A 22658-nucleotide genomic window follows, 5' to 3' on the forward strand; every position below is an offset into this window, starting at 1 on the left:
TGGGGCAAGGCCTCTGCTGCCACCTCTCCGGTTTATTTGCCCTCTGAGGTTCATCAGTGCTGCCAAGATGTGACTTTCGCGATTCAAACTACCTTCCTTCTTCCTGCTTCAAATCCCTAGCATATCAATTATGTCAATCTCAAAAGTTGAGCAAGCAAAGCCTAAACCATTAAAAATTTTCCTAACCAAAAAAAAAAAATTTTCCTAACCATCAACTAACAATCTGAGTTGTTAATTTTTAACATACATTACACCAATCTGTAGGTTTATTAGGTTATCATAAAGTTCTTTAAATGATCCTCTTCCTGGTTTGAAGTCTGAACATGTATTTGTCTTTGGTATATATGCATTATAAGAAATGTGTGATTATTTTCTGTATTGCATTATTGTGATACTATCATACATTTCTTTATTTAAGTGATTTAAAATGTCAAGACATTAGGGTATAAGAAGACTATTCACAAGGTAAAAATCTATAGGAACCCTCAAAATAATGAACCAAAAAAAGGACATAATTCAAGCCAGGCACTTGTGGCTGGCTCATGTCTATAATACCAGCTGCTCAGGGACAGTGCCCAGGCCTGGAGTTCAAGCACCAGGCCTGGAGCACATGCATGTAAGCATGCATGCGTGCGTGCGCACGCGCGCGCGCACACACACACACACACACACACACACACACACCACGAAAGCACATAATTTATCCATAAATGCAGAATGGCTGACTGAATCATTTAGCTTAGTAATTTGCTTTTTATTGACTGTTCTGGAAGTCCTCCTAATTTAAATGGTGTCACTAACTGCAATCATATATACTAAACTTGTGACATTTAAGAACCTATTGTGTTTTTATTGTTTTGGTATGTCAGTCATGGGGCTTGAACTCTGGGCTTGGATGCTGTCCCTCAGCTCTTCAGTGCTCTATCACTTGAGCCACAGTGCCACTTTCAGTTTTCTGAGTGATTTATTGGAGATAAGAGTCTTATGGCCTTTCCTGTCCAGGCTGGCTTTGAACCATGATCCTCAGATCTCAGCCTCCTGAGTAGCTAGGATTACAGGTGTGAGCCACCAGTGCCCCGCTCCTATTGTGTTTTAAAATAACAGAAAGAAAGCCAGGCACTTGTACCTGTAATCCTAGATACAGGAAGCTGAGATCTGGGGACCATGGTTCTAAGCCAGCATGGGCAGCAAAGTCATGAGACTGTTATCTCCAATAAACCACCAGAAGACCGTAAGTGGTGCTGTGGCTCAAGTGGGAGAGAGCTCACCTTGTGCTGAAGAGCTCGGGGACAGTGCCCAGGCCCTGAGTTCAAGCCCCGTGACTGACAAATAAAATGAAATAACAGAAAGAGCCATCACCTGTGGCTCATCTCTAATTTTAGCTACTCAAGAGATTGAGATTTGAGGATTGAGATTCACAGCCAGCCAAGGCAGGAAAGTCTGTGAGACCTTTATCTCTAATTAACCAGCAAAAATCCACAAATGGAGCTGTGACTAAGTGAAAAAGCTAAGTGACAGTCCCCAGGGCTAAGGGACAACACCTAGACCTTGAGCTCAAGCTCCAGTATCAACACACACAGAGAAAAAAATGTATGTTGGGCCTTCAGAATAAATATTTTAGCATTTTTATACAGAGATGTCTACTACATATACTTTTATATTTGGTTGTGATGTGAACTCTAATAGGAAACAGATTGTATGGTCACTTAGTGTCCTGAGACCACCAAATTTCCAGCATCGTTCAGTTTCTGTAACAGCCTGGACATGGCATGACATTAAGGAACAGTTTGTGCCTCTTTGGTAAAGAAGAAGCCTGAAAAGACTATAAGGCAGAGAAGACAGAAATGCTCTGTGCTTGATTTGTTAGCTGAGGAATAATTATGGAGTGTTAACAATACATATAAACTAGAACTGCAAGACATGGAGAGCAAAGTAAAGAAGAAAATATAGTGAGAATGATAAGTAAACTATAGTACTAGCATTGAGTAAGGTAGAAACACTGCTAACTTCCTGGGGAAAAAAAATCTACTTTCTCTTTGGTGTGTTTGATTTTTTGTAGGTGGCTCCTTTTCATTCTTCCTCCTGAATCCCCATCTTTATTGTCAAACAAATCATTTACTTGCCTACATCAATATCTGCACCACTTTCTACTCAAGTGCAGCAAACCAGCCAATTGGAACATGCTTTTGATCACATGGTGATAGTGGTGATTATTTCTGCATATGGGAATTCCATTAAAAAAACCAAACAGATTGATTTTGTAATTTTATTTTATTTGTGCTTTTACTGGGGCTTAAACTCAGAGCCAAGAGATCTTGCTTAGTTTGTTTATTTTTCTCAAGGCTGATGCCCTACCACTTTCATCACACCTTCATTTCTGGCTTCTTGCTGGCTAATTGGAAATAAGAGTCTCTCAGAATTAGCTGGATGGCTTTGAACCTCTATCTTCAGATGTCAGCCTTCTGAGCAACTAGGATTACATGTATGAACCACCAGTGCCTGGCAAAGTGATTGGTTTTTGTTGTTGTGGTTGTGCTGGTCCCAGGGCTTGTACTCAGTGTCTAGGCACTGTCCCTGAACTTTTTTGCTTAAGGCTAGGACTCTACCACTTGAGCTAGACTTCTGGCTTTTCTGGTAGTTAATTAGCAATAAGAGTTTCTTGGGCTTTCCTGCCTGACCTGGCTTTGAACTACAATTCTCAGATCTCAGCCTCCTGAGTAGCTAGGATCATAGGCACAAGTGACTGGTACCCAGCTCAGATTGATTTTTGATTGACTATTGATGGCTTTGTGAGTTATAGGTAAGTTTTAAATAATGCTAACTTTGAAGAACAAAGGAAAGAAAGAGGAGGATAAAGGAATGAGCACAAGGAAAGCCAACAGGGCAAAGATGATCACTTTTAATTTAGAAAGCTGGAAAAGAAATTTTGTTTCTCTGTCCTTTCTCTGTAAAGGAACTATATTCCTGTTCCTTTACAAGTAGCCAAACATTAAATTGACTCTAATTTACAAACCAGAAAAAGTATTATTTATGGGTTGTGTCAACACTGAGCATACCACCAGCCCATAACAGTAATTATTGTCATAATGAGGATTTTCATAACTTGAAGAAAAACTAACATATGTCTGGCATATTCCAATCAATAGCATAGAGAATTTCTAAAATGCTTGGAAAGTACTTACGCTAAGAAAAAGTAAGTTAAGAGATGGATGGTGGAATTTAAATGAGTGGTTCTCAATTATATGGAAAATCTGACACCTCAGAAATACTCACCAAAGATTCCATAATGGAAAGTTTAAATGTCCAAGTGTTTTGGCATGGCTCCTGTCTTCTTATGAGAAAACGTTCAGAGCTCATGCACTGTCTAACAAGTGGAGCACATCCACTTTGCAGACACAATAGGCTTACTAGATCACTTTTAAGAGAAGATTTTCTGCATGAAGTTTCCATTCCTTACTGAGTTCTGTGATTATAATAAAAGGAGCTGTCTGGAACCCATCTAGGTTAAAGGAATCAGAGTTATTTGGCTACGAGAAGAGAAAATACTGAGGAATGCAATAAATAGCCTCTCATTCAGTGCTTGAAGAATAATTTTGGAAAGAAATTACAATTACTCTATAGCCACTAAGAGAAAATCTGGCAATGCATAAGACTGTAGATTTCAAGTCCATAAAAGGAAGATCTTGCTGGGTACTAATGGCTTATACCAGTAATCTTGGCTACTCAGGAAACTAAGACCTGAGAATCACAGTTCAAAGCCTGCCCAAGCAGGAAAGCCTGTGAGACTAATCTCCAATCAACCAACAAAAAACTGGAAATGGATCTGTAAGTCAAGTGGTAGAGTGCTAGCCTTGAGCAAAAAGTTCAGGGACAACACCCAGGATCTGAGTTCAAGCCCCAGGACTGGTATAAAGAAAAATAAAATAAATAAGTAAATGAAAGAAATGGAAGAACTTTGTACAGCCAAAAATGGAATAAGCTTGCTATAAAGTAATAGTGAAATATTCAAAGTAAGTAGCCAAAAGTTCTGAATTGGGAGGTCTTGGATTCGGTGAATTAACAAAAGTCAGAATGAATGAAAAGAAGAATTGCACAGATAACAAAACAAAATGTAAAAATGACAATAACAATGGCTAAGATAGAAGAAGGGGAAGCGCTACTTGGTTTACAATAGGCCATGAATACTTTTCATGGGTAGATAGGCTATCTTTTTATATCAACTTTCTATTTATATATCATCCTTAATTCAGTTGGCAAATACTCTTTGTGAAACCACTAATTTGTTTCTATGGCACACCTTTCAAACTTCAGTAAATGCATATCATAAACAAAATATGTTTCACTGCTGAAGAATCCTAACAAGGGTAATTACTTAACTGACATTATATCATATATTATAATTAATGCCACAAGTGAAATATTACTAATGCTATTACAAGATTTTTTTTTTTTTTTTTTTTTTTTGCCAATTGTGGGGCTTGAACTCAGGGCCTGAGCACTGTCCCTAAGTTTCTTTTGCTCAAGGATAGCACTCTACCGCTTGAGCCACAGGACCAATTCTGGCCTTTTCTGTTTGTGTGGCACTGAGGAATCAAATCCAGGGCCTCATGCAAGCCCTCTACCACTAAGCTACATTCCCAACCAAGAAGTATTTTTATAAAGCATCAAACCTGTTAAACCACCAGCCAGACTGATCTTCATCTGCACAATTCCCTTCATAATTATCGTTATCTCTGTCCCATGTGCTGAACTTCATTCTTTGGTGGCCAGCCCACCATTGCACCTCAGGGTGAAAATTTCCTGAGAGGGCATCTCCAGCTGTTCCAGAATATTCACCAATATTCAACTCATAGGAATTCTAGAGGAAATGAGGTAAGTTTTACTATCAGTGGCCATCATTTTACAAACAAGTTGTTTAATAAATAAAAACCAGGCTCTGTGTGTGTTGTAATTTCTTCTGACTTCAGAGTTATGGTATGTATTTTCAGTATGAATTCATGAAAATTTTAATACCTTTTCATCTCCAACCTGGAAATTTTTATATTGTGCATAACGGCTCTTTTTTTCAAAATCTTCAAGGTCAATTTTTAAAGTGTAGTCTCCTGAAGAAAAAACAAAACAAAACAAGAAATTGTAGTTCCTAAAATGCATAAAAGGAAAAGAGGGAAGGTAGGAAGGAAACAGAGAAAGGAAAGGAGGAAAGAAAGGTGAGAGAATGATCTATAATGTGCTTATTGATAAACTACATGTGTCTGGTTAGAGGTCCTGGAAGAAAACATAGTACATGTTAAGAAAAGTAGGAAAGAGGGAGTTGTTTGTGGAAATGAAGACTGAGAAACCTAAGCTTTACCTATTTGTTTAAGGCAATCATTTTTCTTCCCTTACTAAAACTTTGCTTTTAAAATTGAGATTTTAGCCTGGCACTGGTGGTTCATGCCTGTAATCCTAACTACTCAGGAGGCTGAGATCTAAGGATCACAGTTTGAGGCCAGCTCAGACAAGAAAGTCCGTGAGACTCTTATCTCCAATTAATCACAGAAAAAGCTGAGAGTATTGCTGTAGCTCAAGTAGTAGAGCCCTAGCCTTGAGCAAAAGGAGTCCAGGGACAGCACTCAGGCCCAGAGTTCAAGCCCCAGGATGGGGGTAAAAAATTGAGATTGTATTCAATATGAGTCTGAGTCTCTCTCTTCTTCCCTCCCTCTCTTTTGCTCTCTCTCTGTCTCTCCTTCCCATTTCCTCTTTCTTGCATATAAGCTTGTGAATGCACAGGAGAGCAGGGGTCTGGAACCTTGAGTTGAGTCTGGGAATAGGACAATTATATGTAATGAAATTGAGTGACATCTTGCTATAAATCTTTATGCACTTTCAAAATTTAAACAAATTTAATGGTAAAATGTGGCCTACTAGCAAGAATGTTAAAATATGTGTATGTGTGTGTGCATGTGCAATTTAAGGTATAAAATGAGCATCCTGTATATTGCACAGATACATGGTAATATCCCATTGAAAACTCCTTATACAATTAGTGTATGTTAGGAAAAATTAATAAAATGCATGACGTGTCATTGACTATTAACATTTACAAATAATTTACAACTGGGCACCAGTGGCTCATGCCTATAATCCTAGCTATTCAGGAGGCTCAGATCTGAGGATTATAGTTTGAAGCCAGCTCAGACACAAAAGTCTGTGAGACTCTTATCTCTAACCACCAAAAAGCCAGAAGAAGCTGTGGCTCAGGGGTAGCTGAGACCCTGAGTTCAAGCCTCAATATGGAAAAAAAATTCTTTTTTTTTATTTTTTTGATCCAGTCGTGGGGCCTGAACTCTGGGCCTGGCGCTGTCCCTCAGCTCTTCAGCTCAAGGCTAGCGCTCTACCACTTGAGCCACAGTGCCACTTCCAGCTTTTTTCTTTTTTTTGCTTATGTGGTGCTGAGGAATCGAACCCAGGGCCTCAGGCATACAAGGCAAGTGCTCTACCACTGAGCCACTTTCCCAGCCCTGGAAAAAAAATTCTAATGAAAGGATAGACTTCTAAAGAATCTTAATAGTTTAATAATTTTCTTAATCCAAATAATAGTAATAATAATAATCTTGATCTCAAAAATAAGTACTAATTTATTTATGTCATTTTTTTGGTGATATGTAGTCTTTAGTATTCAAGTTACTATATATTATAATATCAACACTGTTGCCTACAAGTAAAAGTACTGTTATTTTTTTTCCTGGGACTATAAAAGATCAGCTAGCAAAATCTTTAAAACAACTCCAAGAAGATATAGGAATGTTGCTTCATTATCTGAAAACCTTTCTTTGATACTGGCTCATGAGATCAAGATAATGTTAGCATTAAATCATGCAAAATGGATGACATTGGAAAAGATTGCCAGAGATTGTAGAGGAATTTTGTACAAACGTTCTTGGTGGCACAAATAGGGATGACTATTAGAAAATACGATCAACAAACCTAAGTCAAAAGATATTTCTGAAGAGTTGATATCTGAATGTGAAAGCAGTTTTAGCATAATCACTGATGTGCATATATTTGTACTTATGTATGATAAACACTAATACATTAGAGTTGGGCACTGGTGGATCATGCTTATAATCTTAGCCACTTGGGAGACTGAAAACAAGAAGAGAACAGTTTGAGGCCAATACAGGCAGAGACATTTAAGAGATTTTTTCTTCACTCATAGCTGGACACAGTAGCATATGCTTCTTATTCTAGACTACCCAGAAGGCTGAGAATAGGAACAAAAGTTCCTCTCAATGGAAGACAGCTGAATGTGGTGGCTCACAGCTCATACCTATCATCTCAGTTATATCAGTAAGTCTAAAATAGGCAGGTACATGCTCAGGCAGGAAGCCAGACCCTAGCTCAGAAAATAATAAGTATACAATAGGGCTAGAGGTGTGGCTCAAGAGGAAGTGTTCCTGTCTAGCAAGGGTGTGCCCAGAATTCAGATTCTGGCACCAACAATAATAATCATAATAGATGAAATGCATTAACTCTGAGCTGTTTATGTGACTTGCTTTTTACTAGTAGAAGGAAAAAAACGACTCTGTGCCTGTTCTAAGCCTAGACCTCAAGAGATTTATGTGCTTCACTTTCTTACTGAAGCCCTGACTCTGATAAAGGGCAAGTCCAGTCTAGCAAGCTGGGAAGTGAGACCATATGGAACAGCACTAAATATGTTCATCTGAGGCCAACTCAGAGCAGCCAGCCTCCCTCTGACCAGGATGCTGGCACAGAGTAGTGAGCAAGGCTAGCCAAAACCAGCAGAGCCCTGCCCTGATCAGCAAAACCACTCAGCTATTCTGTAGATTTATGAGAAGCAATCAATAGTGGTTATTTTGATGTCACTTTATTTCAAATGGGCTTGTTAACACCATATTATTGTCACCGTAGATAACTGATATACGATATGTCATTTTCAATCATTTAAAATTATTGAGAACGATCATGACATTAAATTTCCCTTTAAGAAATACAAAATATGCCAGGCATTGGTGGATCATGCCTATAATCCTAACTACTCAGAAGCCTGAGATTTAAGTATCCAGTTCAAAGCTAGCCCAGGCAGGAAAGTCCATGGAATTCATATCTTCAATTAACCATCAAAAAGCTAGAAGCAGAGCTGTGGCTCAGTAGGAGAGCCCTAGCCTTGAGTGAAAACGCAAAGGGCCAGCAGTCAAACCCCATTACACACATACAGAGAGAGGGGGGCAGGGGAGAAATAGAAAATATATATGAGCAAACAATCCTTTTCCCATCCAGTTTCAGTTTCTTTTTATTCTCTTTCTTAGTTTTAAGTAGCCACATTATACAAAAGGAAATTTTGCTAAACAGGTGTTTACACCATCTGCAAATCATGATGGTTATTGAATTAGTTCCATTGTCTGAATTCGTGGATGGCATTTAGGTTTGTTTCTTTTGTATTTCAAATGAACTTGACATCAGACAACGTGTACCTTGTGTTGTCAGTAGGTGAAGATTTTTATTACCCAGCCAATATTCACCATTTCTTCGAACAAAATTTCCAAAGCCATTTTCATAATCACTCCAGCCTCTAAGAAATTTTAAAACAAAGGATAATTTCAACCAAAGTTAGTGTTAGCAAAATTGGAATAAACACCTGTAGAACCCAAGCTGCATTCTCTACCCCCAACCTCCAATGTTTTCTTAGTTCACTCCCAGTGAGCTAAGTACTTTGTTGGTGGTGGTGGTTGTGGAGCTTGAACTCAGGGGCTAGACACTGTCCCTGAGCACTTTTGCTCAATGTTAGTGCTCTACCATCTTGAGTCCCAGTGCCACATACAGTTTTCTGGTGGTTTATTGGAGATAAAAGTCTCATGGGCTCTCCGGCTCAGGCTGCAATCTTCAGATCTCAGCTTTCTGAGCGGCTAAGATTACAGTTGTGAGCCACCATCGCTCAGCCCAGTAGTCTTACTTAGAGAACAAAAAATAAAGTCTGTCCAACTAATGAACTTCAGATATGATAAGAAGGTTTAACTTATAATTCTCACATATAGGACTGGGAATGTGGCTTAGTGGTAGAGTGTTTTCCTAACATGCATGGGTTTGATTCCTCAGTACCACATATACAGAAAAAGCCAGAAGTGGCGCTGTGGCACAAGGGTAGAGCACTAGCCCTGAGCAAAAGAAGCTCAGAGACAGTGCTTAGGCCCTGAGTTCAAGCCCCAAGTCTGGCAAAAAAAAAGAAAAAAATCTTACATTTATTACTCCAAATAAAGTCTAGTGACTAACACACCTGTTGAAGTTCTCACTGCCATCAGACCGTCTCTGAATTACAGTCCATCCTCCTCCATCAGACATATCACAATAAACAGAGAATTCTGCTGAGCTCCGAAGGGGTTTGATCTTGTAAAATCCACTGTTCTTAAATCCATCATTGAAAATCTCTGAACAATCTGTTGGTGAAACAATGTAAAACTTTGTTATGAAAAGTTTTAAGAAAAGACTTAGTGTAAATAAAAGTCTTATTTCCTCTCCCAGGATTTGTCATCTGACTCTGTGGTATGACCAGGAGAACAAAATGAATGATATAGTGATCATTGTCTTATTTATGAATTTCATAAAAAGCAATTTAAAAACAAAATCACTTGTATTCAGTTAATTATGGTATATTAAGAGAAACGTGTAGCTTTATTAGACAACATAGTGGAATTTATCTCTCTTATAAATCTAAAACTGAAAGTCAAAATGGAACACCAAACAAATAATTTAGTATTGGTTATCTTGACTTAAGAGTCCTATAAATCATATTGTTTTCAGTTCCTTCCACCATTCCCCAAATTCCATTTTTCATTTGTCAGTTTTTGTTTTAAGTTCTTATAACCTGTCAGTTTTACCAGATATTTCATTTCTACTGGCCCACTGAAATGTCTAACAGTCCACACATTTGTGAATATTTTTGTTAGAAACTACAAGCCTCTGCTATTTCTTTCATCATTGTATTCTTCTTTGCCAGGGTGTTTCTTTGGTCTTTGAAATAAAACAGTTACCAGTTTGTCACCAAAAACTAATATTAGTTCTTATGCTACTTGAGGGTAGGAAAATTAACATGGCATTCAAGATTGATCTGCGCAGACTTAAGGATTATGGCTAAGCATTATTTAGAAAACCAGGAAGCCATGTTGTAGGGTGACTGAAGTAGTGGGCAGTATAAAAAGGTAGTCTCAAGAATAACGAGCCATGGGCTGGGAAGGTGGCTCAGTGGTAGAGTGCTTGCCTCGCATGCATGAGGCCCTGGGTTTGATTCCTCAGCACCACATAAACAAACAGAAAAAAGCCGGAAGTGGTGCTGTGGCTCAAGTGGTAGAGTGCTAGCCTTGAGCTGAAGAGCTGAGGGACAGTGCCCAGGCCCAGAGTTCAGGCCCCATGACCGGACCCCCCCCCCCCCAAAATATGTTAAACCAGCCAGAGATTTTTTCCCCCCCATTCTGGGCTTGAACTCAGGGCTTGGATGCTGTCCCTGAGCTTCTTTGTGCTCATGGATAGCACTCTACCACTTGAACCACTTCTGGCTTTTTCTGAGTAGTTTACTGGAGATAAAAGTCTCACAGACTTTATTGCATTGGGCTGGCTTCAAACAGCAATCCTCAGATCTCAGTCTCCTGAGTAGCTAGGCTCCAGACATAGATTTTAAGCAAAAACGCTTTAACATATCTTTCACATTTTTACTCTAATCATTTGTTGTTGTTGTTTTTTTCTTGTCGGTCATGGGGCTTGAACTCTGAGCGTGGGTGCTGTGCTGTCCCTCAGCTCTTCAGCTCAAGGCTATCGCTGTATCACTTGAGCCACAGCGCCACCTGCGGTTTTCTAGTGGTTAATTGGAGATAAGAGTCTCACTGACTTTCCTGCCTGGGCTGGCTTTGAGCGGAGATATCCTCAGATCTCAGCCTCCTGAGTAGCCAGGATTACAGGCATGAGCCACCAGCGCCCAGCCACTGTAATCATTTTTATCAATTTCTTTTTAAAAAATCCCCAAATTAAATTATTTTAGTCTTATGGTGTGTTTTTAAATTCCTTCTTCCTTCCTATTCATTGCTTTCATGTCAAATTTTTCTTTTTTGGGGGGGGTCCAGTCGTGGGGCCTGAACTCTGGACCTGGGCACTGTCCCTCAGCTCTTCAGCTCAAGGCTAGCGCTCTACCACTTGAGCCACAGCGCCACTTCTGGCTTTTTTTTTTCTGCTATGTGGTGCTCAGGAATTGAACCCAGGGCTTCAAGCATGCAAGGCAAGCGCTCTACCACTGAGCCACCTTCCCACCCTCATGTTAGATTTTTCTAGAACTGGTTTTTGTTGTTTCTATTACAGAAAGAAATAGACTGCATGTTAAAAAAAAATGAACGGGCAACAGGAATAAAAAAAAAAAAAGACAAAGAACTTTATTCATTTTCCAATGCCCTCACAAGACTAAGATCAATCCTATATTACTCTGGTAAGATGTTCATCTTTGTGAGAATTTAGGGTTGAATCATGTATTTATTTTCAGAGGTCAAAAGCATAATGCTTTTTATAGATGCTGGATTCAAAAATGGACCCTCTTTGAGCAACTATGCAAGAAGAAAAGCAGGGAGAAAAAGAAAAAAATGATTTCAGGAAGCTAGCTCAATGTTATTAAAAAGCTGAAATCTTATAGCTAAATATTAACACTTTCATTAAAGTAAGCACCTTTTACCCCACTTAGAAAAAGGAACTCTTTTTTATTCTAATATTCATTCTCCAACCAATGAACTAAATAACAAAGACTCACTAAGTTTAGACTGTTTTCCAGGCAAATATGAAAATAATTAGCTATACCATTTGCCTTTGGAAAACTTCATGAATATAGGGATTTCTGCCAACATTAATATTTGTTTCTATTTTATGCCATCTGTGAGTTTGTTTGTTTTTTCATTTTTCCTTCTCAAAAAAAATTCCTTCTCCTCAGGAAAAAAAAAAGCCAGACACCACAGAAAAGTGACTGATTCCATGTTTGTTATAGTGAAAGTACAAGGACAACCTGGATTATCTGGCAACAATGTAAAGGATTGCTGTAAAGTGGAGTAAACATTTCAAAAGCAGAGAACTATTTTAATATCCACAAGAAAGGTTCAATGAAGAAAAGCCACACTCAAACAAACAAGAGAAAACCAAAAGCACCAACACATAAATACAAAGCAGAAAAGCACAAAACAAACTGGGTTCGGTGGTGCAGATCTGTCATCCTAATAATTGGGAGATAGAGACAGCAGGATATTGAGTTCCAGACTAGCCTGGGCTACATAGTGAGAACCTGTCTCAAAAGCAAAGCAAAATAAAATGGGGCTAGAAGGTGGCTCAAACTGTAGAGCACCTACCTTGTAAGTAGAAGTCCTGAGTCTAATCCTCAGGGCCCAAGATTGTATACATCGCTCCCCCCCCCCCCAAAAGCAAAACACACTAGTATTTTTGCTGCCTGTTTGATTAATATAGAGTTTAAAAATATTGAGCTGGGTGCCAGAGTGGCTAACGCCAGTAATCTTAGCTCTTTAGGAGGCTGAGATCTGAGCATTGCAGGCAGGAAAGTCCATGCAAATCTTATCTCCAATTAACCACTTGAAGAATAAAAGTGGTAGTGTGGGAAGTGGCGCTGTAGCTCAAGCGGTAGAGCGCTAGCCTTGAGCTGAAGAGCTGAGGGACAGCGCTTAGGCCCAGAGTTCAAGCCCCACGACAGACAAAACAAACAAAAAACAAAACAAATAAAAGTGGTAGTGTGCTAGCCTTGAGAGGAAAAAGCTCAGGGACAGCACCCAGGCCCTGACTTCAAGCTCTATGACTGAGAAAAAAAAATTACCTATATATTTAAAACTGTGATTTTCAAAATGTTGTGATCCACTCAACCCCCCACCCCCTAAATAGGTGGGAGAAGGGCAAAGTTAGAAGAATTCTCTATTTATGATGCTATTAAAATTCAAGTACAGGTTTTTGGATATTTACATAATACTAGAGTGAAGCCAGGGAATTCTGCCTTCTGTGACAAATGCTGCATTAAACTGTGTGATGTGAATAGTTCTTGTGATCATGCAGAAAGCAAACAATGTTGGAAGGCTAAATGTTTAAGCCTTACAAAGAGGCACGCCAGCCTACTAAAAAGACTTTTTTCTATTTTCTCTGAATGGTGGCTGAAGCTCAAAGTTGAGAACTAAAGGGAGACACTAAGTACCCTATACTTATTTTGTTTGTCTTTGGGACAGGGTCTCACTATGTAGCACAGACTAGCCTTGAGCTCACGACCCTCTTAGCCTCCTGAGCACATGCCTTCCTGTGCTTGGCACGGGAATATTCTTCATTTAAAAAAGAAAGCCAACAGAGCAGCTGCCATTTCACAGAGGATATTGGAACATACTAGAACCACAGTCATCATCCACCCACCCCATGTAATTTAAGAAAGCTAGGCGGAGAAAGGAAGTATGTTATTTGGCAATAGCATTATTCTTTGAGATGGAGGGAGTGACTTTTTTGGGATAATCTTTCCTGCTAGGGTCATTTGGCACATGATGTTAGCTGGTATTGATGTTTATGTGACCATGACAAAAGTTCCTAGACTTCCTGAATTTAGATTTCTGTCTCAGCTAGGGCAGATCAAATGCTTTCTGAAGCTTCACTTCTGTGTCTGAAACAAGGGAGAGAAGACCTGGTCATGCCCTAGATAATGGACATTCACTGACTACTTCTTTGGAGTTAAAAGATATCTCATTAGACCCTCACAACAAATGCTTCTGTTCCATTTTACCAATAAGGACTATAAGACACATAAGTGTTAATGAATGTATGAGAGACCACAACTAGCAAGATAAGCAATGGGACTTTGAAACCAGACTTCCAAGTCTACACCCTAACCTGTCTCATCCTGCCTCAAGAGGCTGCCATGAGGTCTGAAGTCACGGCACAACCATCAGTCTTGGTTGGCTGAACAGATGTGATGCCAGATGGTTGAGATTTATCACCAATGGATGGGAATTTGGCACAGGAATCTTTAAATTCATAACCCAATCGCACCTAAGGCTCTAAAAAGATACCATTTAGGAGCTGGGGAGGTGGCTCATACCTTGCATGCATGAGGCCTTCAGTTCCATTCCTCAACATCACATAAGCAGAAAAAGCTGGAAGTGGCACTGTGGCTCAAGTGGTAGAGCGCTAACCTTGAGATGAAGAGCTGAGGGACAGTGCCCAGGCCCAGAGTTCAGGTCCATGACTGACCAAAAAAAAAAAAAAAAAAAAAAAAAAGATTCCATTTAATTATACAGGATTTTTACATAGCGTATAATAATAGTATGTATTGTTTGTACAAATTGCTAGGTTGTATGTAATTAGATGTTTGTTACCATGCAACAAATTACATTTCAACAAATAATTTAGTAAAAATACAGCAACTTGTAAATGAAAAGAGGGAATTTATATCTACACAGATACTATGTGGTTTTTTCCAATTCAAGCTTCATAAACATAAACATGTGAACAGGATCTTATATTTTATATATTATTTCATAGTATATATACCACATGCTCAACAAAGGGTCTGGAGTTTTAGGTTCTAAGCCTTATTTTATGATGATTAGTTACACAGTCCTAGTAACAAATATCATACTGTCTGCAGCCTACCATTACCTAACCCATTAAATTGGTGTTTGATTGTCCTATCTATCATAATATAACCATCAGCTGACCATAGATTTAGGTAACGTGTGGGCCTTTACTCAGGTGCTAAAAATACAAGGATTTTTTTTCCCCTTACAAGTCTGGACCTTATTCAAATTTATTAACAAATTCTAAGAGCTAAAAATCCTTCCAGTCTAACACCTAGACAAAACAGGAGTTAAATATTTAGAACTAGAAAAGGAAATGTATCTTTAAATCTATAAGCACTTCTCAAAATTACTGCTTTGTGTGTGTGTATGTGCGCGTGTGTGTTTGTGTGTGTGTGTGTGTGTGTGTGTGTGTCTGTGTGTGTATGTGTGTGTATGTGTGTGTATGTGTATTCTGGGGCTTGAACTTAGGGCCCAGGGGACTGTCCTTTGTGGGTTTTTTGGGTTTTTTTGGTTAAGCGCAGCATTCTACCACTTGACCCATTGCTGCTTTCCACTTTTTGGTAGTTAATTAGAGGTAAGAGTCTCACCTACTCTCCTGCTGTCTTTGAACCTGGAACCTCAGATCTCAGCCACTAGATTATAGGCATGGGTGCCCAGTTTGCTTCATTTTTCCTGAGTAGATTCCTGTCTGAATTATAATCAAGCCCCCAAATTTCAACCAAGAAAAATGGTAGCATGTAGAACTACTGCCACAGGAACCATGTTCTTTCTGAAAGAAGGAAAGTCTTCTTCACCTGCATTCTTAGTTCATGGGAAGAAATTTGGTGAAACCTGGTTCTGGTCTTGACTGTTCTCATCCACACCCAACAGTAAAAACACAAATCATCTTGTTCTGTAGGGAGGTACATTTAATTGGCCTGGAGTGGGACTGAGGCATAGTTGATAGATAATTCTCCATGGATGAAGTACATTTCTACATGTCTGTCCAACAGAGTTTACGTGCTGAACTATCTTTAAAATGATATTTGTATAATAATCAGCATTGGAAAATAGAGTTAGTGTCTCTTTTTGAAAATGACAGTAGTTTTATTTTCTGCTCATTCAAAATAAAACAATATCTCCCTCTGTGGCAAAGACTGGGTATCTTTGCTTGTAACCCATTATAAAATATTGGGTGGAGACGAGAGGGAGGGAAGGGAACAGAAGACACTGTATGAAAGAAAATGTACTCATTACCTGACTCATGTAATTGTTACCCCTCTGTACCTCACCTCTATAATAACAATAAAGTAAATTAAGAATAAAAATTATAGTTCCCTAAACTTAACACTGCCAGCTGTAATGTGGCCCAATGTCTGCCGAGCTGGGCTCTTGGTATTTGAGAACAAGGGACATTGCTACAACCCAAAAGCTCATGTCTCTCATTCAGGAGTCCATATCTTCTGCTAGAACCCTTGCAGAATAACTCATTAGCTTCCAAACAGAGAAAAATCTCAACCCTTCATAGTTCTTGTTAGGCATCAACATTGTAAAAAGTCCCTGTGTGCTTCTCATGAGTAGCCTTGGCCTAGAATCACTGTCTCCAAGAGTATTTACTGACCCTGCTTTCTTTTAGATTGAAGTTCTTACCTGTCTTTCATGGCATTGCCTAATCTCCACAGGAATTCTCTTCCTAGGTTCCAATTCCTGTTTCTTTGTCCATCTTCTCCCTATCGCTACTGCTTCAGACAGAACATTCCCTTTATGTTCCCCAGGCTGTCTTTGTTACCCCCTGGCTTCTTTTTGTTCTTTGTGTCCAGACCTACAGCCATCCTTGCTCTGTATTCATTGGTTCTACCACAGGCCAGAGGCTCTGGCCTCTTTCTGATCCATAAAGATGAGCAGGGGTAACATTCAGATGCTAAGGGTCAAGATGCTGGGCAACAGAGGTTTTAGAACTCAGGAAAAAGGGTTTTAGCAGAAAGAGATTAAGATCATGGTAAAGAAAGACAAGGAAGAATTTTGTTGAAGCTATCATTCTGTAGTTCCCCAAATTCTTATATCATACACTAGTGTGTACAGAAGCACAAAATATATTTTATTCCTATCAGCTTGGCATCTCTTTGACATCTAAAATCTTTTAATTATAGTCAGATGTTTTCCAAGTTGTATTTGCTCTTGTTGTTTTTCCTATTTCTATGCATTATCTTACTTTCATCCATAAGTATAAGGGTCTACTATTTTTTTTAAATATCTTGATGGTTAATAAGGAAGGAAAGTAAATAAAATAAAACCTCAAACCTCATATACTGCCTAGATAATTGACCACAAGATACATTCATAAACAGAGAAATTACAACATGTTATGATAGTGCAGGAATAGACATATAAACAATGTGCTCTAGGTAGCATTCCCTTTGTCTCCAACAGTGACTTTGCTCTAAAAGAAGCCTGTTACATAGCTGGAAAAAGTCAAGTGGATGTCTTACATGGAAAATAATGACATATGCATTGATGAGTGTAATATATTAACAATTCAAAATCATTTCATTTCTACGAGGGAAATACTGGCTTAATCAAAAGGAAAATAATTAAACCATAAAATATACACATCAACAAGTTACTCTCTTATGTTCTAACAAGTGTGGTTCTTTTTCCTTTCTTGATCTCTTTTTGTACAGTATTCACATATTTCCACCTAGGATATGTTAGAGTTTCAGAAGGGAAAACTGGGTATAGTGGGGTGCATCTGTAGTCTCAGCTAATGTAAGGCTGAGATAGAGGCTTTTTTGAGTCCAAGAGTTCAAAACAAGGCTGAATAATAGAAGAAGACATCACTGGAAGAAACATGAAAACAAAACAGAGAAGATAAAAATCTTACAAATATAACACACAAAGGTAAAGTTCACATATAAAAATTCACAATTATCATTGGGTATAACCAAAGTTTAAAAATCTATTTGCTGAACTGGGAAGGTGGCTCAATGGTAGAGTGCTTGCCTTGCATGCATGAGGACCTGAGGAGCTGAGGGACAGCACCCAGGCCCAGAGTTCAGGCCCCATGACCAACAAAAACAATCCCAAAACCTATTGTGCTGATTTCTTATGGAACTATAGAAATTCTCACATATTTAGCATTCATAGTAAACATTTCCTGTACTTAATACTTAAACATGTAACATAAGGTAGAAGGTATTTAAAATTGACACAATGTCTTATGTTGCTTCTGACTAGAACAGAAAAAGGAGTCTTGGCAAGACTTTCCTGTAACTGCAGTGTTCAGAAGGCTGAGGCAAGAAGATTGTGAATTGAAGGACAGCCCTAGTTACATAGTGAAATCTTTGTCTCAGAACAAACAAAAAAGGACTGATTCAAATGCCCACTACCATGATTGAATATGTATATGTGTGGCAGGTTATTGAAGCACTTAAAGAGAATCACTTCTGACCTGCATATTGCCTCTTGCCTCCAATGTCAATGATGTTAGTCTCCTGTCCTTTATCAAGGAACTGGACTTCCTTCTCATGCAAAAGCTGCCCAATTGTGACTTGTTGCAGCTTGACTCGGGTTTCCAGTTGGTGTACCTGGGATCTGAGTCGTGCCAGCTCCTGGGAACAATTTTCCAGAGCCTGCAAAGCAATGAACATCTCATTTTCATGGGAAATAAAAGCTGCTAATAATATCAATAAATCAATGATTGCATTTTGTCTCCAACTGACCTATTGCAGAATATTATCCCAGCCAGAAAGTAGCTTGAAATGTTCTCATATTATTTACTATTTGAAGAATAAGGCTCATGCCTGTAATCCTAGCTGAGGACTGCGGTTCAAAGCCAGCTGGGGCAGGAAAGTCTGTGAAACTCTTATCTCCAATAAACCACCAGAAAACTGGAAGTAGAGCTCTGGCTCAAGTGGTAGAGCGCTAGCCTTGAGCTGAAGAGCTGAGATTCAGTGCCCAGGCCCAGAGTTCAAGCCCTATAACTAACACACACACAAAAAGAATAAAATAATAATCATAATAGCTCTGATAAGAACTTTATAGTTGTATTTTCATAATACAACTTAATGAGCTCAATCTTGAGAAGAAGAATTGCTTTTGAATGTCTGGAAGATAAGCGGAAACTGGCCTCCTCCCGGTTCATGAAGCTTATCTCAATCTCTGCATATCACCTCTGTGTATTCCAAACAGTAAAGGATTTTGTAGAAACGAATTGTATCATCAGTATGTCAAGCCCCTAAATAATTGAGTTGATTTGTTTTTTCTTTTGCCAGCTGTAGGACTTGAACTCAGGGCCTGGGCACTGTCCGTGAGCTCTTCGTACTCAAAGCTAGTGCTCTACCACTTTGAGGCACAACACCATTTCCAGTTTTCTGATGGTAATTGGAGATGATAATCTCATAGACTTTCCTTTGTGGCTTTGAACCACAATTCTCAGATCTCAGGCTCCTGAGTAGCTGAGATTATAGGCATGAGCCACCAGTGCCTACCAATAAATGAGTTTGCTTTTGTAGCATTTGTATTTGTATTTGTAGTTCTTAAAATGTAATTTAAACTTTATGCTATGTTTATAAGGGAAGCTATGTTTGTAAGGGGCACTCATATCCTCCAGTATCTCACATATTTAGCTGTTGTTGGAACTCTACTGAATTTGCTTTAATACTTTGTTTTTCCTTCCTTCCTTCCTTCTTTCCTTCCTTCCTTCCCTCCCTCCCTCCTTCCTTCCTTCCTTCCTTCCTTCCTTCCTTCCTTCCTTCCTTCCTTTCTTTCTTGTTGGTTGTGGGGACTGAACTCAGCTTAGGTGCTATCTCTCAGCTCTTCAGCTCAAGGCTAGCCCTCTACCACTTGAGCCACAGCGTCACTTCTGGCTTTTTCTGTTTATGTGGTGCTGAAGAATTGAACCTAGGGCCTCATGCATGCAAGGCAAGCACTCTACCACTGATCTACATTCCCAGCCCCATCAATCAGTTTATTATATCATTAATCTCTCACTTCTCTCTTTCTCTCTCTATCTTTTCTCTCTCTTTTTTTCTCTCTCTCTTTCTTTCTCTATCTCTCTTTGTTTCAGTCCTGGCTCTTGAACTTAGGGCCTAGTCATTGTCTCTGAGCTTTTTTGCTCAATGCTAGTGCTCTACCACTTGAGTCACAGCTCTACTTTGCACTTTTGGTGGTTAAATGGATATAAGAATCTCATAGACTTTCCTACCCATGTTGGCTTTGAACTGTCATCCTTAAGTCTTAGCTATCTTAATAGCTAGAATTATGGACATGAGTCACCAACATTGCATGTGAAAGAGTCTAAGCTCATTTCTAATGTGATATCTGACTGAACAAAGCTCTCCAAAATAAAAGCAAATTTGGTAGATGAACTGTGGAGAGTTGCACAGATACTAGGAGTAGCTGTTGAGGCCGGGATGCTGCTTTAAGGATTCTTGCTTGTACTGAATTTGGGGAGAGCCCTTAGGAGTAGCAAGAGGGGCTTCAAAACAAATTTTGTCAGTGCTTTGTGTATCTTTAAAAAAAAATGGGGGGGGGTCCAGTCGTGGGGCCTGAACTCTGGGCCTGGGCACTGTCCCTCAGCTCTTCAGCTCAAGGCTAGCACTCTACCACTTGAGCCACAGCGCCACTTCCGGCTTTTTTTTTTTTTTTTTTGGTCGGCCGTGGGGCTTGAACTCTGGGCCTGGGCGCTGTCCCTCAGCTCTTCAGCTCAAGGCGAGCGCTCTACCACTTGAGCTACAGCGCCACTTTCGGTTTTCTGGTGGTTTATTAGAGAAAGGAGTCTCACGGTCTCTCCTGCCCAGGCTGGCTTTGAACCGCGATCCTCAGATCTCAGCCTCCTGAGTAGCTAGGATTACAGGCGTGAGCCACCAGCGCCCGGCTCACTTCCGGCTTTTTTTTTTTCTTTTTGCTTATGTGGTGCTGAGGAATGGAACCCAGGTCCTCATGCATGCAAGGCAAGCGCTCTACCACTGAGCCACCTTCCCAGCCCCTTGAAAAATTTTTAATAAGTTTTTATTTATTGTGAAAATACCATACAGAGGGGGTTACAATTCCATGAGCAAGGTAATAAGCACATTTCTTATCAAGCATTGTTGCCGCCTCCTTTGTCTTTCCCCTACCATCCCTGCCCACCCATCTCTAGGACTACACCTCCCCTCCTTTTGTATATTTTAGGTATCTAATTTAAGGTAAAGCAAATAATTCAGATAATAAATTTCAGGATGACAAAAACTGAAAACTAAAAGTCAGAAGACAATGTATGAAAGGAAATATACTAATTATTTGACTCATGTAATTGTAATTGCTCTGTATATCATCTCTATATTAATAGTAAATTATTAATATTTTTTAAACCCCTAAAACTAAAAGTTAGTTATGAGTACCACCGGGGTTCACACCTATAATCCTAGCTACTCAGGAGGTTGAGATCTGAGGGCAGTAGTTTGAAGCCACCCCAGACAAGAAATTCCATGAGACCCTTGTCTCCAATTAACCACCAAAGAGCCAAAAGTGAAGCTGTAGTTCAATGGTAGAGCACCAGCCTTGAGTGAAAAAGTTAAGGGACAACACCCAGATCCTGCAGTCAAGCCCTAGTACTAGTACCAAAACAAACAAACAAACAAACAAACAAAAACAAACTCCAAAAGCAATAAAATCCCTGAAAGTCACTTAACAATGGAACAGCTATAATAAAGGCCTCTCTTCACACCAAGTTCCAGTCACTGAATCCCATTTCCCCAGGATTTTTTCTTATTTTCTCCTTCAGCCTTTTATTTATCCTGAGAGGGTGGTTAGCTTAGCCTCCTTAGGTCAAATAGGGTACAAAATGGACAATAAGAGCATTTAGGGTGTCTAGATCCTGTGTTGCTTTGCAATAGTGGGGAAATTGATTATGATAATGTTAGACACAATGCACTGTGCAATTTAAAAATAACTGAAGGAATTACAGGCCAAGTATGTACAATCTTTGTGAAACTGCAGAAACTTTTTTTTTTTTTTTTTTTGGGTCCGGTTGTGGGGCTGAACTCTGGGCCTGGGCGCTGTCCCTCAGCTCTTCAGCTCAAGGCTAGCGCTCTACCACTTGAGCTACAGCGCCACTTCCGGCTTTTTTTATTTTTTGCTTATGTGGTGCTGAGGAATCGAACCCAGGGCCTCGAGCATGCAAGGCAAGCTCTCTACCACTGAGCCACTTTCCCAGCCCCTGCAGAAACTTATTTTAAATGTAGGATTTTTCTTTTTTTTCCAGCACTCTGAGTAAGTATTTTGTCCTTTCTGACTCATAATTGACATATTTATTGTGACTAATTTAAAATAATCTGGGTAATTTATACTAATAGTGCTCAGTATTAGTAAACCCAATACAAATTATAAATATGACCAATTAAAAATTCTTGAGATTATAGTAACAAGGAAATAAGTCAGTGAATTTTTAAATATTGTACTTATTTGTAGTGAATACTGATATTTTCTTTTTTTAAAAATGAAGTATTTGATAAGTGTTGCTATGTGCCAAGTGATTACACGAACTCTTTTCCTTCTCCCTCCTTCCACCTTTAGCTTTTTTTTTTTTTTTTTTTTGTATGTATGTCCTAGGGCTTGAACTTAGGGCCTGGGCACTATCCCTGAGCGCTTTTGCTCAAGGCTAGCTAGCACTCTACTACTGAGCCACAGCTCCACTTCTGGCTTTTTCTGGTTAATTGGAAAAAAGAACCTCTCAGACTTTTCCTACCCAGACTGGTATCTTAGCCTCCTGAATAGGTTGGATTATGAGTGTGAGCCACCAGAGTCTGACCACCCTTAGCTTTTTTTAGTGACAAGTTAATGTAAATTTTCTGCAAAAGAAAGAATCCAAGTCAAGGCAAGCATTATAAATACAATAAGCGTTTCACAATAAACTTACCCAGCTTTCCCTGCTTATTATCAGAGTTGTGGCAACAAGGACGAAAATGAGTATCTTCTCCATATTCTCCAGAAAGAACTGCAAGCAACAAAAATGAGTTCCTAAACATAATCAACTTTGAATTTTTCTGTGAGACCAGAGTTAGGTTCAGATTCAAGAAGCTTTAGGAGGTCAGATGAAGCTCCAGGTTAATCATCATCTGA

General features: G+C 39.2%; 1 protein-coding gene across 4 annotated transcripts in view; it reads right to left on the minus strand.

Moving 5' to 3' along the window:
* Positions 1-22658, minus strand: part of Fgl1 (fibrinogen like 1) — a 30881-nt gene that overhangs the window by 1080 nt on the left and 7143 nt on the right. For all 4 annotated transcript variants that reach the window (XM_070015971.1, XM_070015972.1, XM_070015969.1 and 1 more), the window contains 6 exons: positions 22456-22533; positions 18007-18187; positions 9275-9434; positions 8475-8572; positions 5014-5102; positions 4671-4858 (listed from right to left, as the gene is read on the minus strand). In XM_070015971.1, the coding sequence (XP_069872072.1) occupies positions 4671-4858; positions 5014-5102; positions 8475-8572; positions 9275-9434; positions 18007-18187; positions 22456-22518 (779 nt within the window). In that variant the 5' untranslated portion in view covers positions 22519-22533. The remainder of the gene's footprint in view (positions 1-4670; positions 4859-5013; positions 5103-8474; positions 8573-9274; positions 9435-18006; positions 18188-22455; positions 22534-22658) is intronic.

Source organism: Dipodomys merriami, unplaced genomic scaffold, assembly GCF_024711535.1.
Source record: "Dipodomys merriami isolate MVZ:Mamm:240054 unplaced genomic scaffold, mDipMer1.0.p SCAF_12, whole genome shotgun sequence".
NCBI classification, from domain to species: domain Eukaryota; kingdom Metazoa; phylum Chordata; class Mammalia; order Rodentia; family Heteromyidae; genus Dipodomys; species Dipodomys merriami.